Here is a 21798-nt window from a genome sequence, read left to right as displayed (position 1 = left end):
GCAACGAATTGGTTAGGAAGAACCAATCGAGCATGCTCCATGTTCCGGATGCAAAGAGTTCGATTGGAACCAATTGTCTTGAGACAGGACGTCAGCACCACTGGATTCGAGGACGAATCCATCCTAAGTGGGAGAGACTTGTCATGTCCTCGTTCCTGGAACTTGACATGGGACATAGACGTTTCAACAGAAACGAGACTGCTTTGGTTCAGATCATGGGAATTGATCGTGAACAGGATGTGATGAAGTGAATGATCAGGATGGATCATGAGAAAACCAAGTCTAGGTCTGGAAATACACCAAGGGACTTAGCAGGATTGAATAAGATGAAGAGAGCAAGTTGGACGAGTGATGAGATAGCTGGACGATGCGAGAATGAAGCTCGGTCAGCTGGGCGAAGCTCGGACAAGCTCATTGTAGCTCACATCAAGTTCAGGTAGCTCAGCTAGCTGGAATACTAGATCACTCAGCTGAGACAGCTGGGAGTCAGCTCAACTCATCTGGATGGAGTGTTGGAAGCTCGGACCAGTGTGACAGTTATGGGCGGTTACTGGGCCGGTTGGTTGGCCAAGGATGGCTATGGACCGGTGGGCTCTTCTGGTCAAGCCATGGGCATGGGCAATCCGTGTGGGCTTGTTTTGGACATGTCCAGGAGTGGTTTGACAGTTCCAGGACGTCTGGTAACTGCCATAGGCAAAGGGGTGTGATCTGGTCCATTGATTAAATCAATGGCCAGAAATGATACCGAAGGGATGCAATGGTTAAAAAGTAACCACCCCTTCTCCTATATAAGGAAGGAAAGTCCGTGCCTTTGCAGGCACGCCAGAGCTTCCTTCTACACCCTAAAACACAAAGAAAACCAGAGAAAAAGAGAGAGAGAGTCGGATTGCTCCATCCAAGATCAAGAGTGGTGTGAAGGCAGCAAAGAGGCAGTTTTATGGGCAATCACAAGGGGAGTTAAGAATGACCCTTTGATGGTGATTGATCATGGATGATCACGTCCTAGGCTTCCTCTGTGTCCTGGGAACACACGCAAATGGTCAGGAGGGAAGAGAGAAGGCCGGACTCCACTCTCAATGGCATGAACAGCCTTGAACGCGGATGCAGTGTAGAAACTGGTTTCATGGAAGTCCCATGGATGGGAAGTTGGTGCGACCCTTGAATAGATCTTATCAATACTGGAGCTATGTGATAAGACAATGATGGAGGCGTGCTCTGGTGGTGCATGGTCGTCTATGATAAGGGAAGGCACAAGATCTAGAAACATGTACAAGGTAATACTTTATGATTACTTCCTTGTTCCTGTTTATGTCTCTTGTGGTGCTGTTGAGGCCAAGTAAGGCACGCCCCTTAAAGACCATATATTGTGATGTAAACTATGTTTACATGGTGTAGTCTGTTGGATCAGACTTGATGGCACTGAACCATGGCCTTGGCCGGTTCAGGAATGATGCCCATGGCCTTAGCCGTACTGTTCATGGTCAGGATCCATATGATCCGGGTCGATTCATTGGATTCTGATTATAAGAATCTATTATTTGGGATTTATCATGAATTTACATGAATTTTAATAGTTTTTGGAGTACTTTCGAAATTGGCCAGATTTGGGCGTGATGAGTAACTTGATGTTTAGATAAGGAACCAACCATGCAATGATAGATCCTTGTGTTAGGTTATCTGATCATATGCTTGTGTGTTTTGATATGTTTGTCATTTATGATCATTGATCATAAGGAATGTTAGTTATCAACATTGGTGTTGGTAAGCTATGTGCAAAGCATTGGATAAGAGCCATAAAGAAGAGTATTGCTAGTACTTGGTAGTGTGGACCATAAGTACTGAGCCGTGTGTTTTCTGATCTTGGGCAAGGATGAACGACCTGATCCATTGGTGATGAAATAAGGTGTCTGCTCTGATTGATCAAAGGATGCACCGGATGTTAGAGCAAGACTGATCGGCTCCGTTGGGACAAGGTTCCATGGCCGGTTGAGTATGTGTGAAGACTCATCCGTTATGAGTCATGTGGGGTGGTTGGTTGATTGACTTACGATCTGATGGGCATTACTAGTCCATGAGAGGACTTGACATTGTTAGTCCATGAGCTGGACTTGGTATCATAAGCTGATAAGCTAAAGGATGTTGAATGAAGCATGAGCCGGGATGTTGAATGAAGCATGAGCCGGGAAGGGCCAAATGCATGTCCTTAGTTGTTTGAAGACTTCTCAAAGGTTACCTAAGTCAGTGGGGATGGTTGGCTGAATGACTAAGTACCTAGGGGAGTTGTTTTATGTGTAAAGGAGCTGGACGCAGTATATGGCAGCTGGCCATATCTCGGTCTTAGCTCAGTTCGAGTGTGACAGCTCGATCAGCTGGTTTACGAGTTCATTCAGCTAGAGTAGCTGGACCGATGAGCTAACCAGCTCCGTGGATGTGGCTAAGGTATGATCTAGAAACTCTTGCTTAGTTCTAGATAGAATGGACTAGGGGAATGGAACCTCAGATTCGTATGACTTGATTCGGGTCTAGGATCGACCTTTGAGCTAACTGGTAGTTGAGAGTACTAACCGTTAGCTGAGGTGATTCGACCGGGCGAGTATTAGATTGGTTATAGACCAATGGATGATAGATGTTATTCCACTGCGTATGTCTTGTATTGATCTAAGCTAGGAAAGACTATGGTAGTCTTGATCTAAGATCTGAGTTACCCCTCCCCTATGGGCGATGTTTTAAATAAAGGGTGAAAATTTTGAGAGGTTCGGTCAGGGTATGGACCGAGCGACGTGAGGCATCGACCGCGGCCTAATCGGCCGGGATAGGGTCTTACAAAATCAATTATTCTACACTTGTATTTATTCATCGAAAATATGAGAGGAGATCTTTGGAAAAGTAATGAAGGATAAGCACAGAGTGATTTGAGACCATGGAGATGGAGATGGTGATTTCAATGGAGATGGTGAAGAGTGTAGGGATCAAAAATATGGAAACAACACTTCCTCACTCATGTTCTGAGATTTTTCTCCTACAGCCAAATTTACATCATTAAATACTTCACTATGAATGTTGGAGGGTGCACCATTCAAATTGACTCTACTGTTTTAGGCATGGTGAATGGGAAGTGAGCCACGTTGATCTTAGGAACACATTTCTTAAATATTGTGGGACATTTCGTAGACCTCTACAAGGGTGGCTCTCCATAACATCAACAAAACAGTCTCCAATAACTCGAAATAAGTATTGTAGTACAATCACCATCAGAGAGCTTCCTGTTGAAAGAAAATATGGATCACCATCTCTGATGGTACAATCACCTTCTCTGATGATACAATCACCATCAAAGAGCTTCCTGCTGTAAGTACATATGTATGAAGTAGTTTCATTTGTGGAAGAAAGGTCAACTCTAAACTAAGAGTTAGATAAAGGAAGATTTGGTGAAGAGGCTCTTCAAAGGATGTGTGATGATCACTTGGAAAGCCCAAAAGGAATATGTTCGTATAGTAACTATGACTACTCATGTAAAGAAGAAGAAGATGAAAGAACTTTAATCTCCAAATTTTATAAAATCACTGCACACCCTTACTCTTCACCCAATGAAGCTAAAGGATGGAAAAATTATTGTACAAGGTAAATGCAAGGAAAAGTCTAAAACATTCTTATGTTCAAGTGTCATCATAACTTCTCAGCTTCAAGGTGACCCAATCAAGATTCAAGAGCTTTTCACTCAAATCTTGACCATTAGTTGTGAAGGTGAGAAAGATTCTCCTCCCACTAGCCAAATAAAAGAAAGTCAAGTTAATAACTTTAAACAAACTAACTTGGAAAAAATTCTCATGATATCCTCTGTAAATAATACTGTATATTTTTATCTTGTTTTTGTGTGTTTGAATAGGTTAGAAACATTGGAATAATGCAAGATGGCAACCAATAAGTTGGTGGGGAGGGGAATTCTCCTTATTATAATGGGGTCATGTCCAAATCGCCACATAGCGCATCCTACTCTCATCCTTATATTCCCTCATCCAAACCAACTTCACTGTAAGTGCCCCTCTAATTTTGTAGATATTTAGGTTTGATCATCTTTTCTTTCTCTTTTGATGTCTCTTTTAAGTTTGATTTCACATACAGCCCTCTATGTGAAGTAAGTTTGGGGAGAGATTATTATATCTCACCATGTGTTCTGCTTTGTTTATTGTCTTGAGTTTCATGCATTGTATTTTGAATATTTATTACATAAAAAACTGCACCAAAAGAAATAATTTTTTTTTCGAAAAGTATAGGTTCCCATGCTTCATTTGCATTTAGGATTGAGTTTTGATTGATATAGGTTGCAGTTGCATTTGAATTGTGAACAATGATTGAGCTTGTTTTGTGAATAATTATGTTTAGTCATTTAATTTAGTAGACCCGAACCTTTGACAAACCAAAAATGGAAAAATATATTTGGATCTCTCAGTTTACTTGTTCATGTTTTGATGGAAGTTTTTTTTGTTTTGATGCTATCCATGTGAATTCGGACTTAATAAATCATTTAACTGTCTCACTTATAGGCTTGCAGTGCATGAACTATGGATCATCATGATTGGATCATAATATTTTTCATATCACTCTCTTGTTAGTCCAAGTATACCTTCCCTTGAATCCCAATCCACTCCTTTCTAGCCCACACTATTATTTGATGAGTGAAGTCTTCATTCTTTCATACATGTGTAAAAACTTTTTAGTATTGGGATGACAAAGATAATCTTCCTTAGAATTGGCCTCATTTTAAGGATTGCAACACTTAGATGTGATTTAAACTTCAATTTATATTGGTTTTAGGATAGTTTCATTTGAGGGATTGTTATCAATGAAAGGAAGAAAGAAATATGTTTTTGGTGAAGATGAAACATCCCAAGGATCCAAAACAAAGAGTAAAATAAAAATCTAAGCTTTACGGAAAAAAGAATCCACTAATGAAAAAGAAAACAAAGATATCTATTAAAGAGTCAAAAAGTGGAAAAAGAAAAGAGTTTAAAGCTAGAAAAAAAAATTGAAAATGAACTTTCGAATGTGAATTTATCCAAGGAATGTGGTTGAAATCTTTTGAAAAGGGTAGAAGTGTCATTTTGAATCTCTTAGCTTGTTATGTGGGTATAATTAAGGAATGGTTTGGGAATTTGTATAACTTGAGGAAGCAACTCCGTGTATGCATCAATTGTCCCTTTCTCCCTTGTTTTTACAACATGTCTTGCTTTTCATCGTGCATTTGAGGGTAAATTACCATAAACTTCATACACCTCCTTGAAACACCAGTTTTGAAGCCTTCTTCCTAGCCAAATGGTTTGTGGTCACTTTTCCAGTTTTCAGAATTCACCTTGATCGTAATAAAAGTTAAATGGTTAGGGGACATGATAATATATGGTTTTTAAGGCATGAGCTAAATAGCAGAACATTTGATTTGTTTACTTGTGGACATGTAATAGATAAGTGAGTTAATATATAGTGTTTTAATGGTTTTTAGCTATTTGTTACTTGATCATTCAGGTTTTTTTTTTCTCGCGCATTAAGATGTTTTGGTGAATATACATGTCCATTTGAGTGCATTAATTCTTGGAGTGGTTCCATTGGAGTTTGGAGCGGTTTGGGACGGAATAGAGCAGAAAACAAAGAAATGAGTGAAGGAATGGCTTGGTGTGCAGACATTGGCTATAAGTTGGTTTGGGGGGGGGGGGTGTTGTCGTGGGAAGGATCTGACCGCCGCCGCAGAGCTTTTGTGGTAGGGAAATAGTAATGGATGTAGGTTGATCGTGGGCTTGTATCATGGTTGAGAGCGGGTGGCAATGGTACAAGACGGCTGCAGGTGACAAACGCGGCTGGAACAAGGTCGCCGATGAGAAATTGGATCTTGGTCGAGAGAGTGCAATTTTTGATATGTGATTCTGTGACCCAAGGTTGTGGAAGATGTTGGCCATACTATTTGAATACTCGTTGCGGATACGGACCACGGGAAAGGCCATGTCGCGATTACGAAGGAAGGCAGGCCACATGACACAGATGGGGGTCAAATCTGGGCACGACAAAGAAACGATGGATCGATAAGGTGGGCCCGCGGTCTATGGCCGAGGCTAAAGCAGGCTGTGAGGGAAAAAGTATGGCCACAGGTGGATATCGAAGACGGGAGCCGGCCGCTGTCGGCATGACGGGCAGATTTTAACTATGAATATTGGGTTGACCCAGGATTGTTGGGTTGACCTTGTATGAGTTTTAGATTTTGCCTTACTCTTTTTCTCAAGAAAAGTTGCTACAATTGTTAAAGTTTGGATATTTTATCTTTTGTTTATATCTTTTTGTAAGTTTAATTGTGATTTGCTACTTGTCTAGTATGTTTATCCCTAATTGTTACATGTGTTTAAGGGATTTCATGATAATTAGTGAGTATTCACTTGATAGACTTATGAGTTCGAATGATAAGGTTGATTTGTGCTTAATATATATGATCCTTATTTGATTGGTGTTTTCATGATAAATTAGGGTTGAAAACCCATAAATCTTAGGTTTTTTGTTCACGGAAGGTGTTCCGTGAAATACTTGAATGAAATATTCTTATTGCTTAGCATATTAGGCCTATGGAAATTGATTCATAAAACGATTTGTGGTTGAATGGAGTTAGAATAATGCATACTTACTTATAATTAACCAATGAAATTGATGTTAGTTAACTAATGTACGGATTAGGATCATGAAGGGGATTAATTTTTTTTGTGTGTTCCTAAACCTAAGAATTACAATTTAAATGTTTGATTAGTATCCTAGGTTAGGATTTGATCATCAAATCAATTTTCAAAACCTGTGAATGTACTTTTAAACCTTGATTTAAGTTGTTTCTTTATTTAGTTATCGTATGAAATTGAATACAGTTACTTATTTACTATTTGGTGAATTTAAAACTCATCTTTTTTACTTAGATTAATCATATTATTGTAACACTCCGACCACCCACATATAATGAACCTCCCACACACGTTTATTCGGCTCTTGTGCGCCATTCGGTGCGGGGGGGGAGGGGGTGCGTTAATTTTTCTTAGACTCGAAAGTATTGTTTATTCACCCTTCATCACCACATGACATTCCCCTTACTTTGGCATTACTCGCATGGTATCGTGAATCACTTGTCGATAAATCATCCATCATTCTACTACTCCAGTTAAACCATGCTTAATAAGTTCGAAAGACATGGTTATTTGGGAAATCTTAGAATAAACAAATATTCTTACATATCTACTTTCTGCTATACATTTTTTAAATTTTGTTCTATTTGTAAAATCGAGAGACAATTATGGTCGCCAATCGTGTATTTACAGATGTAGGTCAGACGTCATGGGAAAAGAGACGGTCTAGAACTTGCATTACAGACACACGCAAACCCGATTACTCTCTTGTCGTTTTTAACCTAAAGAGCCGCCGCCTTGCTTGCTAGGTGTTCTTAGCTGTATCATCTCATTCTTCTCTCTTTTTGTTCTTAGCTGTATCATCTCCTTTATATCGACTCTTTCTTAACTCCATCGACATACTTGAAAGCTCTGGTTTTCATCGGCACGTCCGGCGGATCTACAACGACGTGCAGGGGTCTGTCTCGTCGCTGGAGCTTCGGTGAGGTGCGCAGAAAGTATATTAAAGGAGCTTCAAGTAAGAGGTTTGTTTAGCACCAGTGCCTTTGTAGATCTGGGTCAGATCTGTAGAATCAGGCAAGGTTCGGGTCCGGTGAAGCTCATCGATCTACCGCCTCTACTTGTTTCTTGGTACGGTGTTCCTGATGTCCTCTCACTTGAAGGTGCGTGACCACTGTGGTCACTTCTAGGTCTGTCTACTGAATGTCTCTGAGACTTTGACGTTCTGGACCTCTAGGAGAGTCTCTCTGATTTACTCATCACTGTATTGTCTTGCGTGGGCTGCTTCTCCAATTTCGAATCTGTTTTCTGGTCGGAGTGTTACTTCTTCCATCGAATCGGGTGAAGCGTTTCTCAGGCGGGTCAGCGAAGGCTCTTCGTATTCGACCTCCTCTATATCCTTTGTTTGTCTCTGTCGAAGGGTATTTAAGCTATGGCTTGTTTTGTTAAAAATTGAGGAATGTGAATCTGATTTATTTGACCTTCTGGAGCTTGTGGGTCTTGAGGCTCTGCTAGTTTGTGGCCGCTTATTCTCTACGGGTTGGGTTGTTCTGCTGTGGTATTTGGTTCTAGCTGGCCTCAATGGCGTCTTATATCTTCTCAGGTTGGGAGCGGTAAGGTTTCGTCGTCCGACCCTGGGTTTGGTGTGATCTGTCCAGTGTGAAGCTTCAGGATGTGAAGTTGTGCTATTCCTTGGTTTGTAACCGTGGGTTTCCGGAATTCTTGGTAAGGAATTGTGGAGCTGTAGCTCAATCACGTTAGGTCTTTGAGTAGTTGATTGTCAACCGTTTTTTTTCGTCATCTGCTCGGATATAGATCCATAATCTCGTGGTTTCTCTCAGTTGAAGCTTGATCTCGAGTGTCGGTAACTCGTGGTTTCTTGTCGGAACTTGTCTTCGAGCTCTTCTCGAATCCCTAATAAATCAGACCTTCAACGCCTTCATATTCAATCTGGCTTCTGGTTTCGACTTGCTTCACATATTTGAGGACCCTTGCTTGTTTCAGAAGTTCATAGTGATTTTTTCCACCCGTTGTTTTTATAGTTATGTAATCGTTGTTGGTTTTATCTGTCTCTCGGGGGTAACGATTACCTTGCCGGCTTATTGCTCTGGAAGAAATGTGTTTTTTGTCGGCTTAGTTGTGTAACAAATGTATTTCACATGTTTAATATAATCTTTAGATGACAAAAAAAAGCCAAGAAAAACACTCCATGATTATTTATTGAATCTAAAGTATTGCATGTCACACGACCAAGCTACGAAACTTATTCGTCTTGTGGTTTTACTTTGGGACATATACTAGAAATGTAGAATATAGGAACATATAACAACTTGATTTTATAATTAATATTCAGTCAATGCACTAACAAAAAGTAGAGAATACCACCCCGTATGAGCAAACAGATGAAAATATGAAATGTTTTTTTTTCTTACACAATGCTGACGTAAGAGAGCACTCGTATTCATTATATATAAATTCACTACTAACATATTTGGTGCCAACTTTGGCTGAAGATCATTAGGTTCTTCTTTTGCCTTTTTGAACTTTAATCATGGACACCATGTGTGCTTTGTTTTTTGCTCCAATAATTTGATTGAGTTGAAACAATATATACATAATTGACAAATCTACTATCCATGTTATTTGTATATAAAGGTATATGTTAAGTTCAATTCTAGGATACATATTAGGAACCTTGTTTTTATTAAATTAAACAATTTATGTGATGAATTAAATTTTTTTTGTCAGATATTGTCTTATGAAGATTCGTTAGAGAGAGAGAGACCTGCTGATGTGATCATGGATAGGCAGCTTGAACTTCAACATGAAGATGAGCTTGTAGCTGAGGAAGAGCTTGTATCTGAGGAGTCCTTGAGCCGAAATAAAGATGTTATCAGGAATACCTTAATCACAATCCAAGCTGAACCAAGTTCATGATGATTAACGAATGAGCAAGTAGCTCGTGTGCACTCTTTTTTCTTTGTCGGGTTTTGTGCCAATGAGTTTCCCGATAAGGTTTTTAACGAGGTCACAAGTTTACTTACATATCTCTCATTCGTTAATCCAGCACTACGACCAGCAAGGCACAACTTTTATTTAAAACTTAGTTTTATTTCAAATTAAACTATCTTTGTTTATGTTTTCGAGAGAGCTTTAGTTTTAATTTTTTTTTCTTGTTTTCGAGAGCTTGTGCATGTCAAGCTTCTCTCCTTTATATTCTGGCCGAAAAATAATGTATTCGGTAACCCTTTTTCAATCAAAAACTTATTTTCTTTCTTCTAAGTCCTTTCAACAAGATTTGGAGTTGCTGGTGTGTAATATCCAGCTTGGGATTTCTGGTTTAGTGTGTGATATCTAAATCAGTATCCTTTGGAGTATCAGGAGTTGATCCATAGCTCTTGTGTCCTGCATCGTTCCACACGCCCTGATACAGATTGATTGTCTGATTATCTTTTTGCAAGGGTTATCATCCTGTTCTCTCTTCCCATTTCCAGAGCATCATCCTAGGATTTCATTAAGTGGTATCAGAGCAACTCTGGAAGGAAAGGAAGTTTTTTTCATCTATCTCTCTGATTTCTTTTGACTCTTCATATCTTTGCAGATTCAGTTTTTGATTTGATTTGTGTGATATGTTTCTGTTAAGGTTAAGACTTATCAATCTGTTTCTGTTTAAGAGTTTTATGTTAATTAATCTGACCAGGTTGCTTGAAATCGAAATTACCTTGAATCTTATCTGTTTTCTACAATCTGAATCTGTTTAGGTTTTTTTTTATAATCAATATGTTCATGGTTGATTTGTTTCAAACTGGATTGTTGTGTTTTGGGTTCAGATTTGTTAGGGTTAGGGCTTGTGATTTTGATATGTTGTTTTAATTTTGTTTTGATCAGAAGCATACTGGTTTGAAACTTAGGCTTCCTCCATATCATGGCAAGGCTGATCCATATGTATATGTGGAGTGGGGAGAGAAGATTGAGTTAGTTTTCAAATGTCAACATTATGCTGAACGAAAGAAGGTTCAAATGGCAACTGCTGAGTTTTGTGGTTATGCATTAAGCTGGTGGGATCAATTGGTAACATCCAGAAGACGCTTTGGAAAAGAACCAGTAGAAACATGGCTTAAATTGAGGGCTATGATGCGTAGACAATACATTCCAAGACAGTACCACGAAGAGCTGCTTAAAAAGCAGTCTTAGACAAAGCTATACCCTTCAAACTCGGATCAGAAACAACAAGGCAGCAAGACAACAAGCTGGTTCAGTGAGGAGGACATAAAGGAGCTGTCTCAAGTGATTATCGATGTGGAGAAGCAACTCAGAAAGACCAACACAACACATCCATGCTTAGAAGCACATAAACAAGAGCGACTCACTGCTGTCTCAGATCACAAAGTTGAAGAACCGGAATGCGCAGCACAAATTCAAGAAGATCAAACAAAGATTCCAACAATCACCAGCCAGAAAGATGATCAACAGTGATGGACGACCTGGTTCTTGTCAAACATGATATGATAGAAAGGAGGCACTAAAGGAACCACAAACAGATAGTGGATTGGAACATCTATTTTTTTTTTTTGATCCATATGGTTTCCAAAAGACATTATGTGGTACCTTTCTGATCAGTCCTTTTGCTTGGAACAAGACAAGAGCGGTGGAACTTTCAAGACACGAATTGGGGTTGAAGAATGTTTAATTTGAGCCTGGAGGAGAGTTGTGTAATCACAGGAACAAGATCAAACAGGTTGAGAAGGAATCAGCTGCAGCAACATTTGGTTTTGTTGATTTCTCATCCTTAGACGATAAGGTGTTGCACATCTCAACTCAGCAAAAGTTTCACTACGAAACCAATTGGAGAATGTTGTTACCCACTAAGTCCTGGATTGGTGTGACCCTGATCAGCTCCGTACTAAAGAACATGAAGTCAAGGAGAGAAGGAGCTAGGAAATGGATCATGACACGACCTGATGAGCTTTATGGAAAGCTAAAAGGCTTGATCCATGAGGTACTGGACCGAGAAAAGGCTATGGGCCTTGATGTGGCCTTTATAAAGCATGGACTGACTTTAAACAATCATGGACGACCTGTGACAACCCTTATTGACAAGGAAATGGATAGGATGAAGCTGGTTAGACAGGAAATGGAATGGGAGATTCAGTCTGATCGAGAAATGGACTGGTCAAACCGACATATGCGTGAATTGAGTTGGAAATGGAAGATTGAGAACCAGAGCAGGAAATGGAACATGATGAGGACCTTTATCATCCAAATGAGCATAAGGAGCAGCTTGGTCGGACTTGGAACAAGATGGATCGAGCCCAAGAAAGAGTTGTTCGAAAAAGGCCTTTATCGGCCCAAAAAGTGGAAGGACAAGCCAGCTTGGTTTATGATTGGCCCAATATGATTATGCATGACCACTATGGTCTATTTTAAGTGTATTTGGTTTTATTATTTATGTAAACTCATTAGGAAGAGGTTTTGGGCTTTATAAACCCATTAGGAGTCGGTTTGGTGTTTTAAATCAATTAGCAATAGGATTTGGTTTTGGTTTTCCTAAACCACATTGGTTTAGGCTTAGGGTTTTATGTTTTATGCTTTTAAACAGCAGCACCACGTCCATGTAACGTTGAATCATTCTTTTTATCAATAAACTTCTTTTTGGTGCAAACCAGTCTTGAGACGACACTGTCTCCTTTGTTCACAAGTGGTGAACGTTTATATCACACTAAGGGAGAGTTAATCTTCTGTGATCCATCCTAGACATCAAGCAGGACGCCCCTGTGTCTCAGGAGTAGCATAAACAACCTCTGAGCAATCCATAGCTCGAAGGTGAAGTCCATCCGCCATCCAAGAAACCTACAATCTCTTGATCCTTTCACCCACGCCCCTTCAAGTGATTCAGGGACTAGACAGCCTATCCAGGGCCGCACCAAGTGGTATCAGAGCCTCTTGAGGGTTAGGGTTTGAAGTTTTAACAAGGGAGCACGAAATCTATCAGTTAACAAGCTGTATTCTATGTCTGGATATGAACAAGAGCTTACAATTCCATTCTTCTATGGAAAGATTGATACAGAGGCATACCTTGATTGGGAAAGAAGATGGAGTTTCTCTTTGGACTCCAATACTACACTGAAAAGAAAAAGGTATGTCTAGCAGTCAATGGACTCTGTGGAAGTGCATTCTCATGGTGGCAGAGAGTTTCTCAGACTAGGAGATTTGACAAAAAACCACAAATTATTTCATGGGTGGAGATGAAGACCTTGATGAAGAAGAGGTTTGTCTCGCAGTGGAAACTTCCAAAACTAAAACCAGAAGCAGCAACGAAGCTTACTACTTTAGATCAGCCTGCCTATTGGTCTGAATTGACATTAAAATCGGCTGAGAGAAGATTTGTGGTTCCTGTTCTATCATTGAAACAAGAGGAGGAAAAGCTGCAAGCTTCTATATTAGCTTCTCCAATAAAACAGATTGAGGAGAGTCATAAAACTGAACTAGAACCAACAACTCTTGGTTTTAAACTCGAGGAGGAGGCAGAAGTTGCAGAAGCTGAGTGTGGCCACGTGCCTGATCAAATAAAACAAGAAGAAAAAGTTCCTGGAGGGTCATCTAAAGCTCTTGAATTGGTGCTTCCTACTGTTGAGCAAGGTGATAACTTTAAGTCTTTAGCTTGTGAGTTACTAATCAGACCTTTGGTATGTCTTCAGCTCAGCTTAGTGGAACATCTGAGAGTTGTTAAGGGCCTGCAGCAAGTTGTTTTTGAACCAGAAGGAAGCTTCAGTGTTAGTATAAGAAGTAACAACAATCTGGTGCAGAAAACAGTTACATACAAGCTTGATCTGCAAGGTTTCTTCACTCCTGAAAAACAAGATTTGAGGTCAAATCTTTTTGAAGGGAAAGAGGATGATGTGATCTTGAGTATCTGCAGTAAAAATAGAGGAGAAATAGGAGGTAACACGCCCTTGATTAGTCCCATAACTAATCAGAACCAGCTGAGATCAACAAAACAGAAACTTGCTGTGGTTAAAAAGATGCCAAAGCTTGAGAATGAATATGGGGATCATTACACACGACCACCAGACCCTATGCAGCATGAGAACCAAGTTATAATGAGCATTGGGCAAGGTGTATTGAGAGAAATCATAGATATTCTCCTAGGCAGCCACAAGGAGCTAGTTCGGCCACCAGATCAATCAGCAAGGTTTCTGCTTGTTTTTAGAGATCTAATGCTCTCATTCTATCCGGGAGAGCATAGAACACATGCTGAGACAGCCATGGTTGAGGCGTGCTTATGGAGTAAATGGAGAAAATCTTTTGCAGCAGCAGCTGGTTATGAGTTAAATGGAAAGGAAAGTTTTGTTTGCTACATACTCAGGCACGTGAGGGGCTTAGAGATGATTGAGCAAGGTTCCAAGAGCTCTCTGAAGCGTGGAAAAGGATTGCAGTCCTGGGTATTTGATCCAGGAGATGATCATGTTTCTATCATCTTACAAGTCTCGGATTTGAGGACAAATCCTTTTGAAGGGAGAGAGGATGGTGTGACCCTGATCAGCTCCGTACTAAAGAACATGAAGTCAAGGAGAGAAGGAGCTAGGAAATGGATCATGACACGACCTGATGAGCTTTATGGAAAGCTAAAAGGCTTGATCCATGAGGTACTGGACCGAGAAAAGGCTATGGGCCTTGATGTGGCCTTTATAAAGCATGGACTGACTTTAAACAATCATGGACGACCTGTGACAACCCTTATTGACAAGGAAATGGATAGGATGAAGCTGGTTAGACAGGAAATGGAATGGGAGATTCAGTCTGATCGAGAAATGGACTGGTCAAACCGACATATGCGTGAATTGAGTTGGAAATGGAAGATTGAGAACCAGAGCAGGAAATGGAACATGATGAGGACCTTTATCATCCAAATGAGCATAAGGAGCAGCTTGGTCGGACTTGGAACAAGATGGATCGAGCCCAAGAAAGAGTTGTTCGAAAAAGGCCTTTATCGGCCCAAAAAGTGGAAGGACAAGCCAGCTTGGTTTATGATTGGCCCAATATGATTATGCATGACCACTATGGTCTATTTTAAGTGTATTTGGTTTTATTATTTATGTAAACTCATTAGGAAGAGGTTTTGGGCTTTATAAACCCATTAGGAGTCGGTTTGGTGTTTTAAATCAATTAGCAATAGGATTTGGTTTTGGTTTTCCTAAACCACATTGGTTTAGGCTTAGGGTTTTATGTTTTATGCTTTTAAACAGCAGCACCACGTCCATGTAACGTTGAATCATTCTTTTTATCAATAAACTTCTTTTTGGTGCAAACCAGTCTTGAGACGACACTGTCTCCTTTGTTCACAAGTGGTGAACGTTTATATCACACTAAGGGAGAGTTAATCTTCTGTGATCCATCCTAGACATCAAGCAGGACGCCCCTGTGTCTCAGGAGTAGCATAAACAACCTCTGAGCAATCCATAGCTCGAAGGTGAAGTCCATCCGCCATCCAAGAAACCTACAATCTCTTGATCCTTTCACCCACGCCCCTTCAAGTGATTCAGGGACTAGACAGCCTATCCAGGGCCGCACCATGGATCCAACAAACGAGACAACACAGTAAATGACCACCTGATGATCAAGTTATTACCAGTTTGGCAAAAAATATGTAGGTTTGAATCAATTCGAAGAGATGATTATATGTGATTGGGTTGGAAGGATACATACCTACTTGTGGAGACCTGGAGCATATGTCAGCATACTTTTCAGCCTTGGTGAATACTCTGCTCGTGATAGAATCAGCTTGGGTCATAAGGAGTTGGAAGATAGTCCATTTGGGTTTGGATTTGGTTTGGATAAAACCCATAACACAAAATGCCGTAAAACAAGAGACATTCCATATTTATATCAAGTTCATATCAGTTTAAATTCATTTTTATCAGATCTGATTCGATTCAAATTTTTGAATTCGATTCATACGTCCAAACCTAGCAGAAAATTTGAATATGATATTTTTAAAGGATTTCAGAGTAAACTAGAGCATTTTTTTTAATTTTGATATATGTTAATTTTTTATACAGATTTAGGTTTATAAATTAATTAAAAAATATTTAGATTACTATCGAAAATTTAGTTAATTTTATTATATAAATTAGATCGAAAAGTAATCTTGGTTTATGAAAAATTAAAATTATATTGGGTTGAACGATATAGTCGAAGGTATATATTTTCTTAAACACTTTCATTCATATTCAGGGATGGACCCATATACAAAAGAAGAGTAATTAAAAGGAGCATCTAAACAAACCACATTGACAAACTAGATTTAAGAAAATTTATGCAAAAAATCTCTTAAGCCAGCCAGGGAACCCTGATGCAATGTAGGATTGGAACAGATCCTCCTTTATGACACTATTTGCAATAAGAAAGGTCGGTTTGAGGGCTTGACGAGATTGTGATTCCACATGCCAAAACAAAAATTCTTGGAGCATTGCGATAAGCTTTAAGGAAAAAGCTCTTAGAGATGGCCATGCATCAGGTTTTGAAAATAGCATTAACAATGTCCCTGTCTTCAGCTGAGAAAATAACATGATCAAAGTGGAGAGACTTCATACTTTCTAAAGCCCAAATCCAGCTTTGAAAAGAGGATTCTGATTTACTGCGAATGTTTGAGAAGGATCTTCTTCCATGCAGTAAAACTTTCCCATCAGCATTCCTAAGTATCCAAGAAGCACAACTTTCATTCATGTTTTTGTCCCAATCAAAGCCAATGTCACATTTAAACCAAGATGAAGGAGGGGGTTTCCATCCAAAGATGATCCTCTTTTTCTTCTCAAGATCAATGGCTTGTTCTTGTTTTTACATTTCTTTGATTAGGAACCAATGGTCAACCTCCTGGAATAATGATGTTGCAAATTTTGTTCCCACAACGAGGCTTCCTTGAAATAGAAAATTATTCCTATTTTTTCAAATTTGCCATAGAATCCAAAGACCACTTCTCCTGATATAGACATGCCAGTTTTGATTGTTCCCCATCTTTAAAACATAGAAAATGTTGGAGTAGATGGAGGAGGGATCAAAACCATTTACCGGAGTAGGGAAGTGACAAATAGCCCAAGATTATCTTGCAATATTACAGTTGGAAAGTACGTGATTCATTGACTCTCCTTCCATACCACAAATTTTGCAGCGAGGATCTACCTTCATTCCTCTTTCGATTAGGTGGTCAGCAACAGAAATAGCACCTCCAATAACTTTTCAGAGGAAAACTTTTATTTTTGGTGCTGTGTTCAGTGACCATATATGGCTTTTTATACCGTTTAAAGAAGGTAGAACTTGACTTGAGACATAAGCTTCCTTTTTTGCCTCCTTTTATGCAAACCAATAGCCTGATTTCACAGAATATTCCCCCGAACGGGTGTGGTTCTAGCAAAGAAAATCAGGAGAAGACACCGCTGGTTTTATCTTTAGAATGATTTCAATATCTTGATCATAAAACAAGTTCTCCAACTTTTGATGATCCCAGAGATCAGAGTTTGGAACCATAAGGTCAGAGACTTTAAGAGTAAGGTCAACCAAGATATTCTTCATGAGAGGAATGCGAAGTCGTTCACCATCAATCAACCAAGGTGTCGACCAAACCGATATAGAAAGACCATTACCAACCGTGTTCCTTAAGCCTTTTTCCAAAAGTTCTCTACCATGCAAAATACTGCGCCATGCGTAGGAAGGTCTGGACCCAAGAGTTGCAGATAAGAAGGAACCATTAGAAAAGTATCTACTTTGCAGAAACCGATTCAGGAGGGAGTCTTGGTTTGAGAGAATCCTCCAAGCTTGTTTAGCAAGGAGAGATTGATTGAATAATTCAATATCCTTAAAACCCATTCCTCCCATTTCCTTTGAAATACAAAGCTGATCCCAACTATAGCAATGTATTTTACTTTTATCCTCTGTTGCTTGCTACCAAAAAGCTGCCTTTGCTGATTTGAGGTTGTTACATGTGGTTTTAGGAAGTTTAAAACAAGTCACGACATATATAGGAATAGCCATAGCCACAGATTTTAAAATAACCTCCTTTCCAGCTTGAGAAAGAAATCTAGAATACCAACCAGACATTCTGCCTTTCATTTTGTCTTGTATATATGCAAGCATTTCGACCTTGGAACCACTGAAACATTCCGGAAGACCAAGATAGGAACCAGCTCCTCCTTCCGAATAAATACCAAGCTTTGACTGAATTTGTGCTTTAAGAGGTGGACATGTGTTTTTGCCGAAAGTGAGTGATGATTTGGAAAGATTTATGACCTGACCTGTAGCTTCTCCGTACTTGAGAAGGATGTCTTGAAAGACTTGACACTGAGAAAGTTCGGCCTTAAATAGAAACAGACTATCGTCTGCAAAAAGAAGATGGTGAACTTCCGGGCCTGCCAAGTTGAATTGAATTCCATTCAAATCTCCTCTAAGTGAAGCTTGATTCATCATGTGAGTAAGACCTTCGGTGCAAAGAACAAAGAGGAAAGGTGAGATAGGATCGCCTTGTCTTAGTCCTCTTTTTGGAGAAATGTAGCCGTAAGATTGACCATTCAAAAGGACTGAATAGGTGACTGTAGTAACACAAGACATGATCCATTTCACCCAGAGATTGTCAAAACCAAGAGATAGAAGTAATGCTTGAAGGTAATTCCATTCCACTCTGTCAAAAGCTTTTGACATATCCGTTTTTGCTGCCATGTAAGATTTTGAGATCACTTCATGAGTTCGAAGACTATGGACTGCTTCATGAGCCAAAATAATGTTATCAGATACAAGCCTATCTGATACAAAAGCTGATTGAGTTCGAGATACTATCTCTGGAAGAAAACGTTGAAGTCTTGAGGCTAGAATCTTGGAAATGGTCTTGTACATTACCGTACATAGGCTGATGGGTCTCAGATCAGACATTACCGAAGCAGTTGTCTTCTTTGGAATCAGACAAATCTGCGTGTAATTCCAATATGAAGGCATATCACCAGTCTCAAAAAACAAAAGAACCTCTTTAGTAAGTTGATCTCCCACTATATCCCAATATTTTTGAAATGAAAAACCTGACATCCCATCAGCTCCAGGAGCACTATCAGGTTTGATTGAAAAAACCGCTTCCTTAACTTCTTCTTTGGTGATCTTTCTTGTGAGAATCAGGTTCATATTATTTGAGACTCTTACCGGTAAGTCTCTAAGAAGGTCAGAGTAATCCACCGAGTTGGAGGATTTAAAGAGCTCACTGAAGTAGTGAATGGCAACTTGACCTTTAGAAGCTTCAGACCGTTGAAAAACCCCATTGATGTCTTGAAGTTTAACGATCTCATTTCTTGATCTCGCCACTTTAACTGCAGCATGGAAAATTTTGGTATTCCCGTCACCATGAAGGATCCAATCATCCTTACACTTTTGCTTCCAAAAGTTTTCCTCATCTTTGTAAGCCTTAACTAAGGATTTTGTAAGATTTTCCATTCTGGGGAAGGAGGGATTCATCGAAGACTGTTCTTGTTCTAGTTCCACTTGAATCTTCGAGATCCTTAATTTGGAATTGGAGACATTCTCTTTTTTCCATCTACTTAACGCCTGTCTACACAATTTGATGCGAGAGGCAATGTTGATGTTTGGATTTGGAGAAGGAGAGTTCCACGCTTTGTTTATGGTTTCAAAGACTAAGGGTTTTTGGAAAAGTCTTTTATCAAACTTGAAGGATCCTCTGTAAGAGTCTTGAGACGAGATTAACTTGATCAAAACAGGGCGATGGTCAGAGCCTCTTTTATCAAGAAAGGCTTGGTTTGAAGCCGGAAATTGATCAAACCATTTTTGATTTCCAAAAGCTCTGTCAAGCCTACTCTGAATCCAAAGGTTATCTCTCTTTCCACTCCATGTGAAAGGGTTCCCCGTACTTGGAAGTTCTATCATGCCGCAAATTTCTAGCATTTCCGAAATATCTTGAAAGGTGGAGTCACTCCTTCTTAGACCCCCAATCTTCTCACAGTTATTTAAAATTTCGTTAAAATCTCCAAACATGCACCAACTACTATCCCTATTGATACTGAATCTAATCAAACGCTCCCAAACAAGATGTCGCAGAATTATAGTTGGGTTGTCGTAAACATACGAGACATAGAACACTTATCTTCATACATGATTTTAATATCCATAACATTCTTGTTCGCATACAAAATATCCACCCCAACACTGTTCTTCCAAAAAAAAGCAAGACCCCCCCAAGTATTTACCGGGTCGACAGTGTAGACATGATCATAACCTAACCAACATTGCATATCTACAAGAGAGTTGTGAGCATTCATCGTTTCCATTAAAAAAAGCACCTCAGGAAAGTACGTACGTCTTAGTTCCGTGAGGCGTTGAACTGTCAGGCCATGAGGATCTCCCAAGCCCCGGCAGTTCCAGCTGATGAAACTCATTAGGCTTTGGACGGTCCCTCATGCGGGACCATCTGTGATGCATTGCTCTTAGCAGCCTTGGATGCAACAACCAATTGAACTCCTTCTTTGTTTTTGAGCAGACTATCTTGAGATGAATTCTGAGCATTCTTCTTATCTGTCCTGAAAGATCCGAAGAGATCATCTTCTGATTTACGTTTTTTGCTAGGAGTCGCGACATCAGAAGTAGAAGCCAAAGTCTCCTTTGTATCCTTTTTCATCTTCTTAGGAGTTTTAGGAATCCTTTTGTATCTTCCACTCTTCCTTTTTGGCTTCTCAGTAGGTGTTGAGATGTTTGAGCCACCAGAGAAGGAGAGGTTTGAGATCTGAGTTGAGGGAATTAAACCAGGAGGCAATGAGAGTCTACAGAAAACAATTATTGAGTGGATTAGTCAATGAATGTCCTGCAGATATTGCCGATGCCATAAGCTTCTGAGGCTGAGAGGTAGTTTCGGATTCACAAGAAGCTTTCTCGAAATCGAAGACGATCCCTTTACCCTTATCAAGGTTTGTTGTGAAGATCGGAGGAGAGATAAGTTGTAACATCGCTTTTTGTATAATAGGATTTTTCTCAGCTTCTTTCACCGAGAAAATCACTCTCTGCTCCCTAGCATGTCTCTCTTCTTTACTTGAGGCAAGGAGGTAATTTCGCATTTCTTGAAGAACCTCCGGAGCAATGCGAGGACGACCCGAGAGAGGATTAATACCAACTTGATCCTCATGTAAGACTCCAAACAGAGGATCACCTTCAGAGAGGAAGGTATGGTTGGAAGTAGGAAGAGAGAGACGGTTTTTACTAGTTTCCACCGCACGCATGTTCTGTTTGTAGGCCAAGAGAGGACAATGTTCCTTTGCATGTGTGAGCCGTTGACATTCCGTGCATCTTTTCTGGACTTTTTCATAGAAATAGTAGATGGTAGTTTGACCACCACCAGGTAAGTTGAGAACCCTTGATTTCTTGAGAGGTTTGGTGACTTCAATACTAATCTTCACACGAACATAGTCTTGCCTCGGAGACTTTTCAGGATCAAAAGCGACCACTTCAACATGACCAATTAGTTCACCGAGCTCAGTGATGGCTGGCTTTGTATAGTGATTAACCGGAATGTTGCTTATTCTGACCCATATTGATACTGATTGGAGATAACCCAAAGGAGGGGTTTCAACCCATTTTTTTATGGCTAAACCCGAATCATTATGAGTTTGCATGCCTTTGTCGAGAACATCTTGAAGATCATTTGCATGCGAAAAGATGAACTGGAATCTTTCTTTGGTGAGAGCGATACCTCTAACCCGATTAACCTTTTGCCACTTCCTTTGGCATGTCTAGAATCAGATTAGCCATATTCTGGAATCTTGGGTTAAGAAGACGGCCTATCTGGCTGCATGCATTTCTTTCTGTGGCGTAGAACTGAGGAAAATCTGGTAGGTTAAAAGGAGCATCATCATCTTTCAAAGAGAGGGCTAAAAGGGCGTTATCCATCTCAGAAGACATGATGAATCAGAACTTAAGATTTAAGAGAAAGGATATGATAATCGGATAAGGTAATTAGGAGACAGGTATGAAAAGACAAAGATCTTTCTTGTTGAATAAACCAAGAAAGATGGTCCAGGGCTCTAGAAAGGAATATTCTATAGAGAGAAAATTCTTATTTTATTCTGCTCAGTCGATGGTATATTTAGATAAATCATTTTTCAATATGTTTTAACTG

The 21798-nt window shown here is 39.7% G+C and overlaps 1 protein-coding gene across 1 annotated transcript; it reads right to left on the bottom strand.

The window, feature by feature from the left end:
* Positions 1–20067: 20067 nt before the first annotated feature.
* On the bottom strand, positions 20068–21569 carry LOC106422561. The gene is made up of 3 exons (XM_013863348.1): positions 21389–21569; positions 20504–21312; positions 20068–20412 (listed from the first exon to the last, which is right to left on the bottom strand). The coding sequence occupies exons 1-3, from the start codon at positions 21567–21569 to the stop codon at positions 20068–20070; spliced, it is 1335 nt and encodes a 444-aa protein (XP_013718802.1).
* Between the last annotated feature and the right edge of the window lie 229 nt (positions 21570–21798).

This window comes from Brassica napus, chromosome C9, assembly GCF_020379485.1.
Source record: "Brassica napus cultivar Da-Ae chromosome C9, Da-Ae, whole genome shotgun sequence".
Taxonomy (NCBI): domain Eukaryota; kingdom Viridiplantae; phylum Streptophyta; class Magnoliopsida; order Brassicales; family Brassicaceae; genus Brassica; species Brassica napus.
Note: the sequence above shows the minus strand (reverse complement) of the source record. Positions and strands in the feature narration are given on the sequence as shown.

Excerpts from the sequence above, each read along its gene's own strand:
- LOC106422561 (XM_013863348.1), bottom strand. The coding sequence starts at position 21,569 with ATGGATAACGCCCTTTTAGCCCTCTCTTTGAAAGATGATGATGCTCCT. Across the intron at positions 21,313-21,388 it reads GCCAAAGGAAGTGGCAAAAG|ATGTTCTCGACAAAGGCATG; the intron begins GTTAATCGGGTT and ends ATGATCTTCAAG. Across the intron at positions 20,413-20,503 it reads CTCAGAAGCTTATGGCATCG|ATCTCAAACCTCTCCTTCTC; the intron begins GCAATATCTGCA and ends CCCTCAACTCAG.